At 49.1% G+C, this 12,064-nt stretch overlaps 1 protein-coding gene across 2 annotated transcripts in view; it reads left to right on the top strand.

Moving 5' to 3' along the window:
- Ctdspl (CTD small phosphatase like) overlaps positions 1-11,505 on the top strand; it is a 120,701-nt gene extending 109,196 nt beyond the window's left edge. For both annotated transcript variants that reach the window (XM_034483903.2, XM_034483902.2), the window contains 3 exons: positions 920-1,012; positions 4,794-4,979; positions 7,859-11,505. In XM_034483903.2, coding sequence (XP_034339794.1) covers positions 920-1,012; positions 4,794-4,979; positions 7,859-7,984 — 405 coding nt within the window. In that variant the 3' untranslated portion in view covers positions 7,985-11,505. The remainder of the gene's footprint in view (positions 1-919; positions 1,013-4,793; positions 4,980-7,858) is intronic.
- Positions 11,506-12,064: the final 559 nt, after the last annotated feature.

Genomic DNA, 12,064 nt, shown 5'->3' on the forward strand with positions numbered 1-12,064 from the left:
AGGTCAAGGCCAGATGTTGCTTCCTGAGACACCCTCTGCAAAGGAGAATTATCTTGAATGAGTAACCCCCTGAGATTTCTTGTGTTCACTAATTCCTGTCAGTGTGTGCTCAAGACTGAGTGAGCCGGGCAAGCCCCACCACAGGAGTCTCTCCAGAGGATGAGGCTCCAATTCAGCCTTGTAGCTGTACTGAGCACGGCGCTGTGGCCTGGTAATTATGTTTCATTTTAAAAATGTAGCTAACTTCCAGTGGAATTTATTCAAGTTTTAATTGGTCCCTCCCTCTGCCTACTTCCTCTCCCTGGCTTTTCTTTCTCTCTTCCAGTTCCCTCAAATTCCTTTAGCCTCCAGAGACTGCAGCCTGTGTGCTAGGTGAAGCCAGCTGCCTTGCAGGCCTGCCTGGCCTGACCAGAAGGATACACAGAGCCCAACTGTGGGGAAACAGCTCCTTGCCACTGTGAAGTGCTTTCTGTATCCCTACACAAGCAGACTGACCTCCATGGTGCCCACTGGAAAGTTTTCAAGTGCATTAACCCTAAGGGGTGGGGACATTCAGAGTCGAAGGCCACAGCTAGTCCTAGACTTCCAGAAGACAGCACTTAGGCTATGGCCTGTCTCCACATAGGGTCTGACTCAGCCAAGTGTCAAGGATAGCACATGAGTGACTTCGCCTGGACATGGCATAGCCGTGCTCCACTTACTGGCTCAGAAGATCCTCAAGACCCTTGACGACATGGTCAGCTTCCCTTTCTCTCTGTGAGGGTTGTCTACATTGAGATGCGGAACCTGGTGTGCAAGCCTCAGCAAATCGTGCATAGGCCTGGCCGTGCATAGGAGGAGGGCCCCCTTTGCGGCTCTTCCAAGGCCTAGGCTGTCTCTGGCTGCTATGACTGACAGCTCTTGTCTCCTCCCACTGCAGGTGTATGTACTGAAGCGACCGCACGTGGATGAGTTCCTCCAGAGGATGGGACAGCTCTTTGAGTGTGTACTCTTTACTGCCAGCTTGGCCAAGGTGTGTCCTGCGTCCTGCGTCCTGCTCCCTGCTGCAGACTCCCAGCCTTCATCCCAACCTCTCCGCCCTCCATCCCCCACCACCACCACCCCCAAGCTGCCAAGAGCCCTTTGTTAAGGTGGAGGGAGCTATTTTTACGGTGACAGGTTCCCACCCCAGATGGGATGGATGCAGACCATGTGCACACTGCTAGGCTGAGAGGCTTCTGGTTACCATGGTGACAGGGCGCATTTGGAACAAATGCTTCACGAAGTTGCTTTATGCAGCCACCTGAAACCAGTTATCCACAGACAAAGCCACACGACCTGTCCATTGTGACTGGAGAGGGATGGGGGGGTTCTCTCACCATTGAGAGGCAGCCAGATGTTAGAGTCCCTGTGTCCCTGGGTTTGGTGGCCACAGGTTCCAGGGAGGAACAAGTTAAGAAACAGGTGTCAAGTGTCTCTGACAGGCAAGGAATGATGGGAGTTCTGACCGCCTTAAGAGCTGAATGGTTTCAGGTAAATTCCTTTACTTCTGGCATGTTGGTTTCCTCTTGTCTAATTGGGGCTAATTCCATCTGCCTGAAAGAGCTCATTAAGTGAAATGGCCCATGTGAGCGAATGGCTCAGCACAGTCCCAGACTCCCTTCAAGCAGACATTCATTGGGCCCTCACTGTCTTCTGGGCCCTGCCGTGGACACTGTCACAGGGTAAACACACCTGATGTTCAGTATTTACCATCGTAAGTATCGATATCATCCAGATAGGCTTCATAGGTGCCATGGTGTGTTGAAAGCAGGCAGAGTAGACTCTAGCTCACCCTCCCAGGTCCTTTCTCTGCCCTCCATGATTCTCGCAGAGTCACGCAATCCACTTGGAGGCACCACGTGTGTCTTCATGGGTACCTCGGAAACTCTGAGTGGCCCCAGAGATGGGTTCTGTGCTGTGCAGGTTAACGCTCTGTGTGCAGAACACTGGGAGCCACCAGGAGCTCCCTCCCCCATGGCTTGCCTGGGACGGCACCCATCCTCATCTGTGTGTTGGACCTTCGACTCCAGGTCCTCAACACCACTCTGCTGGCTAGGGCATTCCTGGCTAGGCCTGTACTCTGCTGACCGAGGCAAAAGCCACCTTTTTAGCTCCACCAGCACCGTCAGCTGGCCTCAACGGGAGCTGCTAACGAGAGATCCTGAGCCTGGGTTTTGTTCTCGTGTACAAAAAAAAAAAAAACAGAACACGGCCTCGAGGAAAACATAGTCTTCCCCAGTGGTATCCAGACTAATTGAAAGAGCGGCTTCAGTGGTGCTTGTGACGCTGCTCTGGGACGCTGAGGAACCTGCAGTAATAACCAGCCAGATAAGCAAGCGGGAAGATTGCACCAGTGCGCTGGACCGAGGCTTGTTTTTTTCCTTAGCAGAACACTGGCAGGGTCCCCAGTGTTCACTTAAACATCCTTGTCTGGGCTGCTCTTCCTGAGCTGTTCCCACCTGCCCCACCATCTGTTTCTCTAACCCAACTTGCCTGCAGAGCCAAACCCAGTTCCCAGTGCGGCCTCAGCCTTTTCAGCCCCAATGGTCAGGTTGGACTGATAGTCAGCGTCCCAGCTCTGAATGATGAATTTAGCTCAGCGCTCAGCCAGCAGCTTTTGGACACTGCCTCTCTGCTTCCTGCTCGGGCCTGCAGGGATGTCGCACCAACTCCCTGACTGCCGTGGTGTCTGCTGGTTTGTCACGCACCCTTTGGTTCATTTGCCCCTCATGCATGGTAGGGCACCAAGGAGAAAGGATGAGCCAGTGCCTGTAGTCTTCATCCCAGTCTGTAGGCCTGGAGCCCCTAGACGGTTCCCTACAAGATGGACACCGGGACTGGAGAGATGGCCCTACACTGGCTACTTTTGCAGAGGATCCAGGTTCAATTCCAGGCACCCACATGGCAGCTCACAACTGTCTGTAACTCCAGTTCTAGGGAATCCCAGTGCCCTTGCCTGACCTCTGAGGACACTGTACACACATGATGCCCATACATACATGCATACATTCATACATACATGCATACATGCAAGCAAAGTACCCATACACGTAATTTTTTTTAAATCTATCTTTTTAAAAATATAAAAAAAAAAAAAATGAAAGGCTGATTGCCACACTGTCGGTCGCAGAGGAGAAAAGGAACCATCTTTTTCCATCCAAGTTAACTCTCTGTCAACTGCAAACATGCCCTTAGTCCCTTCACTCAGAGAGTGCTCTAAGCTCCTTGGTCAGCGAGAGATGCAGCTGCTTCCCTTGGGATTCCTTAGAGCCGGAAGGATTTTCCCAGGGACCCAGCCACAGTGCATCCTACTGTGGCCTTCCTGACTTAGCCTCAGGTGTCCACACCCTCCCTGAAAGGATTGCCGGCCCTGGGTGTTCCTGGCTGTGTGTCTCACTTTGGCCTGGATGCTGAGTCCAAGTCTCAAGAGAAGCCTGCAGGGCAAGGCGGTGATGGATGGGATGTGTTTGCCTGTTTACTCCAAAGACAGTAGGCAAGCAGTGGGAGTTTTAAGCAGGGATATAGGGTGTCATGTGTCCTCCAGTGGCTCTTCTGACAGCTGTGAGGTAAATCTTCTGGAAGGGGAGGCCCAGCAGGAAAGAAGAGCCCCAAATCAGGAGGCCAGGTCCAGGAAGATGCATGAGAACTGAAGGAATAAAGGTGGGAGTCAAGGTATTTTTGGAGATCAAACTGACAGGAACTTCAGATGGTTTCTATGGGAGAGAACCGTAAGAATGTGGTGCTTTCTAACAGAGGGAAAGGGAAATACCACAATCCTAAAAGGCTTCCAGTTACTTCAGGGCCTTTTAAAAAAGTGGACCAAGAGGCTGGCAAGATGGGTCAGCGGCTCAAGGCACCTGCCATGCAGGCCTGGCAGTAAGTCTGGGAAGAAGGCTTAGTTGGTAAAATATTGCCAAGCATCAGCAGCCAGTCAGAAAGCCAGTGTGTCCCTGTCGGTCCAGCACTGGGGAGGCAGAGACAAGCGGATCCCTGGGGCTCGTTGGACAGCCAATCTAGCTGAATCATGAGCTTCAGGTGCAAGGAGAGACCCTGTCTCAAAAAATAAGGCTGAGAACAATAGAGAAAGACATCAAACACTGACCTCTGACTTCCACACACATGCGTAGAGACACACACAGTGTCCATGAACACACACACAGGCACACACACACATGTGTTCATGCACACAAGCACACACACAGGCACACACACACAGGCACTCACAGGCACACACACACACAACACACACACTTGTTCATGTGCACAGACAGACACACACACACACAGACGTGCTCCAAAACAAGGAGGAATCCTAGGCCATTTCTTACAAGGCTCTGCAGGTTTGTAACTGCTTTTCTGAATTCTCAAATGAGCCTGCTTCCCTCCTTCTTCAGGTTCCCTCCTTCCCTCTCTCTCAAGCTCCTCTGCCTCCATGGCTTTTTTTTTTTTTTTTTTCTTTTACTTCTTTTCTCTAGCCTCCTCTGGGCAGCTGCCAAAATTTACAGCTTGCCAGACCTGGGGCTTTTTTTCCTTTCCAAATCTAATAAAATACACCAAAACAAAAAGTCCGAGCCTGATGTGGTGACTCATCACAGCCTGTCATCTCAGCACACAGGAGACTGTGGCACAGGAGGGATCCCTCCAGGACTGCTGAGCGAGAACACAACTTAAACACCACCACACACCAAAAAAGAATACAGGTCCTGGTGTCAAGGGTCACAGTCTCAGGCCCCTCCTGGAGCCTCGCCTTCACCACGACTCTGTCTTTCCAGTATGCAGACCCTGTAGCTGATCTCCTGGACCGGTGGGGTGTGTTCCGGGCCCGACTCTTCAGAGAATCCTGTGTTTTCCATCGTGGGAACTATGTGAAGGACCTCAGTCGCCTGGGACGGGAGCTGAGTAAAGTGATCATCGTGGACAATTCTCCTGCCTCCTACATCTTCCACCCTGAGAACGCAGTAAGTCATGCCAGGGAAGGAGCTGGAGGCTCTGTCTGGGCTGCAGCCTAACTGCCAGTTCTGAAATATGGCTCATGGCACACTCTGGGCTTGGCTTTTTTTTTTTTTTTTTTTTTTTAAGATCTTGATTCAGCCACTTAGTGACAACATGACTATTTAACCTCCCTCCTCCTCATCCACAAGTGAGATGACAGGGACGCTGCTCCCCTGGGAGTATTGGAGGTCTCAGTGCTTAGACCTGTGCTCAAGCCTGGCATGACGCCTCTACTCAGCTCAGTACAACACCCTCTCTTTTTGCTAGCCGAGTATTGTTATGGAGTAGGTTCTGTCAGTCAGTCATCAAACTCCTGAAGCTGCCTAGACCCTTATGACCTCTCAGACTCAGGGGTAACCCCTCAACAGAAGTGTATCTTCCCACAAGAATGAATAAAGCAATTCAGAAATGGCTTGCTATCGAACCCTCAGCTCTGCCACCTCAGAGTGGTGCCGTAGAAGCCCAGGCAGGAAGGCTCCCACACATACAGCTTCCTGGAACATAGCTGTCCATGGTGCCTCCTCACCAGGGTGGCATGGCTCACAGAGCAGGAGGGTGGTGCTCTCTGCTACTTACTGGCCACTTCCAGGAAGAAGAGGTCAGCCAGGGTCACCACACCAAGCCAGATCCTGTCCTAAGAAACACACATGCTTCTCAGGCTCACTCAAGCCTGCAATGAAAACACCTCCTTTTAAAGGAGGATTCTATAGCTCCCATTATAGTAAGGGGGGGAGAAACTAAACTCAGTTAAATGATAAAACTAAAGTCAAACTGCATTACAGCTATGTTTACATAGTCGGGTGTGGTGGCACAAGCCTTTATTCCCAGCTCTCAGGCAGATGAGCTCTCTGAGTTCAAGGCCAGCCTGGGCTATGTAGTGAGATCCTTTAAATAAGTAAATAGGTTCATGTTATCAAGTCAATCAAATCCCACGTTATACACCCGGCAGTTGCCTCTGATCAATAAGGAATATGTGTCCTACTGGCTCTGTGCCCTTCCCACACAGCACAGCCGTGTCTGACATCGTGTACTGGATGGACACACTGTGCATCTTGTCCCCATGAGTCAGGGTCTAAAGGTCTGTGTGCTGCTTCAATTAACATATCTGGTTTTCTTTGATCTTAACCTTTCTTCTCTCTTCACTTTTCTTCTCTATCATTTATTTGTTGGAAGTTTACGAATTTGTCTTAGGGGGGATTTTCCACATTCTGGTTTTGTGTAGTCGTTAGGATTTAGTGATGAGTGTTTTTCTAGCCCCACTACCTCCTTCCGGCAACCAGCTAGACTTCCTATCTACTATGTGAGACTCAGGCTTGTGTTTAAAATTTTTTCTTTTTTATGGCTTTATTTTTTAATTGTTTATTGAATTATATTGTGTATTTATTTAATGAGTACATTGCAGCTGTCTTCAGACACACCAGAAGAGGGCATTGTATCTCATTACAGATGGTTGTGAGCCACCATGTGGTTGCTAGAACTCAGAACCTCTGGAAGAGTAGTCAGTGCTCTTAACCATTGAGCCATCTCTCCAGCCCTTGTGGTTTTATTTTTAACTACCTATTTATGTTTGTAAAAGAGAATATGCACATGAATGCAGTACCTGTGGAGGCCTAAAGAGGGCATCAGAGCCCCTGGAGCTGGAGTCAGGTGGCTGTGAGCTGCCTGACGTGGGCACTGGGAATTGAACTCAGGTCCTCTGCAAGAGGAGTACATGTGCTCTCAGCCACCAAACCACGGCTCTGCCTCCTCTTTTTAATTTTTAGAGACTTTATTTTGTTTTTACTTACTCATGTATGAATGTGTGCGTGGGCACACATGCAGTACTCAGAGAGGCCAGAAGAGTGTGATAGATCCCCCGTAGCTGGAGTTACAGGGAATCAAGAGTCACTTCATGTAGGTGTTGGGAACCGGGAACTGACCTCAGGTCCTTTGAAAGAGCAACATGTCTTAGTGGTTGAGCCATCTCTCTAGCTAAAGGTCCAGAGACCTCTTTCTTTTTTCTTTTCTAACAAAAATATGTCATAGGTGAGGCCATTGATGTGGCTCAGTTGACAGAGCAGTTACCTAGCAAGGCCCAGGGTTCAATCCCGAGGACTGGAAGTAGAGAGGCACATGGGTTCCTTCGTATTTCCTAATGCTTCTTTTTGACTCTCTGACCTCCTGGCTGCTCTCCACTACCGCCCCTCCCTCCTCTACCTAAAGCTAAAGGGAAACCGTGACATCTTCGTGTTTATCCAGTTACTGCTAAGCCTGGGCAGGATTTTCTCCTCTTCACACACAGCTTAGAACAGTAGCCTTAGGTAGAAGCCCAGTGTACCTGGTGGGTCCTGTGGTTGGTGGTTGGCAGGCAACCTTGGAGAGGCGTTAATTCGAGGCTCTGACGGGCAGTGGGACAATTGAGGGCAATAAAAAAAGCTTTGGAAAAAAAAGGGAGTGAGTGGCCATCTTTTCTGCAGTCAGAAAGCTAAAGGGGGGGGGGGCTGGAGAGGTGGCTCAGTGGTTAAGAGCACTGACTGCTCTTCCTGAGGTCCTGAGTTCGATTCCCAGCAACCACATGGTGCCTCACAACCATCTATAATGGGATCTGATGCTCTCTTCTGGTGTGTCTGAAGACAGCAACAGTGTATTCATGTGTGTGTGTATGTGTGTGTGTATAAATAAATATATTGAAAAAAAAAAAGAAAGCTAAAGGGGGCAAACACACACAATGGTGATCCTCTGCCTCACCAAGGGTCTCCTGCCTGTGTCGGCTCTAGCACTAACTCTGGACTGTGGTTACAGGCAGGTGACTGTACCGATATCCCTGTGAGTCCGTCCCACTACCTCCTCATGCACTGTCTTGCAGGTGCCTGTGCAGTCCTGGTTTGACGACATGACAGACACAGAACTGTTGGACCTCATCCCATTCTTCGAGGGCCTAAGCAGGGAAGACGACGTCTACAGTACGCTGCACAGACTGTGTAGCAGGTAGCCCTGGCCCTGGCCCATCTATGCCTGTGCACTCCGGAACCCCTGGCTCAGGGGACCCACCTGGCCTCGGCTCCCCGAGTGTAGCTTGGGAAGACTTCATGCTCTGGGCCACAGGGTGAATGTCACCATGCCTACCTGTTTTGTTTTATCCTTTTTTTTTTTTTTAAAAGAACAGAAACAACTATTTTAAAGGAAAAGAAAAACAACTCTTTTAATAGATTTCGTAAACGGACATCCATTTTACCAGATTCGATTTTCTTAAAACATACCAAAAAGAAAAAAAACAAAAAAAAAAAAAAAAAGAAAGAAAAGAAAAGAAAGAAAGAAAGAAAAAACAAAAACTTTGATATCCCTCGACTTCCTTTTAGCTGACCTTCCCTTCTGAGCAGACAAACCTGTCTTCTTGGTCCCAATTTGGAGCCTCAGAATCTCTTTCCTACAGGATGAAGTGCCTTTTTGAATGTTATTTTAAGCTGAAAGTTAATTTTTTTTATACAGCCTATTTCCAAACATCTTTTAGTCTTTTACGGTCTTAGATACTTACTCTGAGGAGACAAACAGGACAATTTTGTAGAACCTGGTAGCCTGTGTGTGGTGGGGTGAGAATGTGGTTAGGGAGAGAACAGTGGGTCACAAGAGCCTGCCTCCCAACAAGTGTGACTGTCAGTCGTGGCATGCATGGGGTCTGGCCCCCTCGGACAGGAGTTTTCTTGTTTCTGACCAGTCTGGAATGTACCTACCTGCCCATGGCCTGATGCTTTATGAAACAGCTGGTTCCTTTTATGATGGTTTCTGAGGTTGTTAAAAATGTGTCTTGAGGTTGCATTTTTGCCCTTGGGAAGTGACTGACATCGTGTCATCACGTGTGCTTTCCCACGACTCCACACGTCTGTCCCTCGTTATTCTGTTGTCATTGGTTTGAGGAGAACAGTTACAGAAAATCCTGAAGCCCTTGGGTCGTTAAGTCCTTCCTTTCAGAAGCTGGGTACATGTGGAGCTAGCTGTTCGGACTCTGCTGCTACTACGCTCCTGCCACCAAACGGAACTGACCGGCGGCTGTTACACTGTTGTTCCTTAACCACTGTGCCTATGCTTAGAAGACACTCACCGCTCAGCTGCAGACTCAGACAGGGTCACAGACAGGTGTCCCACCCCATCAAGCACGGCACCCTTCTTTGGTCCCGGACACCTCCAAGAATGCTGAAGGGCACAAAGGTTTTAAAACAAACAAACAAAAACCCTGAAGGGCCAAAGCACCACTCAGGTGCGGCATCCGCTTTACCCTGCAGTCTACATCAGAGCCTAAGATGGAACTCGCCCTCCTGTCTCCCATGAGAACCTGTGGCCTCATCCAGCCGCCACGCTGATGTGGCTCAAGTCCACCTCTCAGCCTCTTTGGAAGCACAGCCTCTTCGAGCCAAGGGTTGGAGAAGCCTGCCTAGATGGAATACTCATCGCTCCAAACCAGGGAGAAGGGCTTCTCCCTGGAGCCTGGGGGTCTCTTCCCAGCTGTTTCCCAGTTTCGTGTTTAATAGTGCCATGTTCCGTCACTCTTCTGAAGAACGAAGAGAGCCCTCTGTGTGGGCACTGATGCCTTAGTCCCCTGTGGGTCAGGCCTCAGCCAGAATTCTGCTGGGAGTCGCTGGCATTGACAAGATTTAAAGTCAGGGGTCAAACTTAAAAAAAAAAAAAATTTTTTTTTTTCTTTCATTCACAAAATAATGAAGCCAGCTACTAGGCCTGTCTTCCCACAGTGCTTGGTCTGGAAAACCACTGTGCAATCAGAACAGAAATATGTATCAGGGTCATTCAGATCACCTGACTGAGTGTTCCAAACCCAGCAAGCCCCGTGCCAATTAAAAGAGAAACTGCCCCTTTGCTAAGCATTTCCACAGGTAATGACAGTTACATAGCAGATCCGCACACGCCGTAAACCCTCATGGAAAACCAGTCATTAACCGATCCCGCTGCCTTAAGTGTCTTGGGTGTTTCAGAGTCTGCCGTGTGCTGACTTCCACACAGAACGAGGCCCGGATAGAACCTCAGATCTTTGCCTGTGCCTCTTTGTGTCGGTGTCATGGGGCCTTATTTGAAAAGGGGGCAGAATGGACTGAACTTCCAGAATATTTCAGGGGAAGCGAGCCTAGAAATAGTGTTCTACTTCAGACAGGTTCGAGGCCAACCCTTGGCCTTACCGACCCGGGGCTGTGTGTACCCATGCACTCTGGGTAGAGCTTCCAGGTGGGGAGTCCCATTCTTGCCTCCACAAACGTGGAATGTCTTAGGTGGGTGGCAGAGCTTCTGAGGGTTCTGAAATCTGCACCTTATCTGACCAAGCTCCAAAAAAAAAAAAAAAAAAAAAAAAAAAATGCCAATTTTTCTTTCCTTTTTTTTTTTTTTTAAAAAAAATCTGCTTTATGTACATAATTGAAAAATAGCTATATTTTTAATCAGTTACGTGTAAATGAAGCAATAGAAGTCTAACAAGGCCAAGAAAGGAGACGAATGTTTGAGGTTTATTTTCTTAAGGTAAATACGGGTATTGCTTTTAATTATAAGTTTATTAAAATGTGGGCTTGAAAACATATCAGCCACTTCTCTGTGCCATATCCTTCCCACGTTACCAAAACACTCCATCTCCTTAGCCAAAAGAAACATCTGACCTCCCAAGTCCCATGGTCCTCTCAGCTCCAGGTTAGGACCCCTCTCTTAGACAAGTGCTTTTGATTCGAAGGTCTGGGACAGAGTGGCTTGGATTGGTGGACTCCAGCCTATACCTTTTGCTTGACCTCAAGTGGGGGAGCTTCCTGGGCACCCCTGACCCCTGATGATGTTAATGTTCTTGTCTTCCATTTGTTCTGGAATCCCCCATGTTGGTCTCCTGCACTAGCTGTTTGTAAACAATACATTTCTATCTTAATCACACCACCTGTCACCGATGGCAGTGGGTGGCGATTCCTCTGACACGGTGCAATGTTGTGAGGTGGCTTTGGGGGCATGAGGACATCCACATGACACTAACTCATCACAGTCACAGCATTTGAAGTTAGGGGTACGAAAATGAAACCTGTAAGTGTGTAGAGCCTGGCAGCATTTTATAACCCTGTATTTCAAAGATGGCTTTCTAATAAAATCCAGAAACACACAGCCCTATTGGTCAAACACTCGTGACGTTTGTGCCTCTGCTTCTAATGGTGCTGTGCTGGACAGCTGGCATGCCAGGGTCTGAGAAGAGCGGATGGCCTACCGTGCTCACGGTCCCTGCGCAAACTTGCTGGCTGCCTCTGATCCTATTTTACTGTAAATCTGACCATGTCTATCCCTGGAGTTGCCCTGAGGATAGGTACCCCCCAGCAGTGGTGATCTTGGTGCCTGGGGAGTTACAGTTTTCTGCTGGATGTTTGAATGTGCCGTTCCAGTGCCACTTGGGAAATACTACATGTTGGGATGTGCACAATGCTCGGGGCAAGTATTGTCAATCAGTGATTTCCCTCCTGCCAAAAATAAACTCGTCAAACTGCACTGTCTCGTGGTTGACCTGCTTCTCCGGAGGTTTGGCCTCTCCTCCCTGGCTCCCCCCCCCCCCCCGCATACCCTCCTGTTGACATCTTGGGCCCCAATGGTCCCACTTTTACAGAGTAAAGTGAACAGAGCTGAGGGACCCCATGCCAGAGTCCTTGGCTCCTGGGAAAGCTAGAAAATCACTCAACCCAAATTGATGGTAACTTGCAAAGTGGCCACTGCTCAACCCTCTGGTCCTCTTTCCCCAGGCAAGTGTTATGGCTCCATCCATCCATAACTACTCTAGCCCTACCAGCAGGCTACCACATGGGCTTTGTCCTGGTACCAGTCCTCTTAGGATACTGACAGACATTATATTTCCAGCCTCACCAACCCAGGGTACACTAGATATATTTCCTCAGAGATGAGCTCTAACCTTCCATGACTAGTCTGTGGTGTGTCCTAGGTACCTGCCCTTCATAAAAGAGCTGCAGCCCACACAGAAAAGCATCACTCTGACATAACCTGGTTCTGACTGCCCCCGCCCCGTTCTGTCTTTGCTTCCCCATTGCTCCCCAGT

Source organism: Arvicanthis niloticus, chromosome 21 (genome assembly GCF_011762505.2).
Source record: "Arvicanthis niloticus isolate mArvNil1 chromosome 21, mArvNil1.pat.X, whole genome shotgun sequence".
In the NCBI taxonomy this organism is placed as follows: domain Eukaryota; kingdom Metazoa; phylum Chordata; class Mammalia; order Rodentia; family Muridae; genus Arvicanthis; species Arvicanthis niloticus.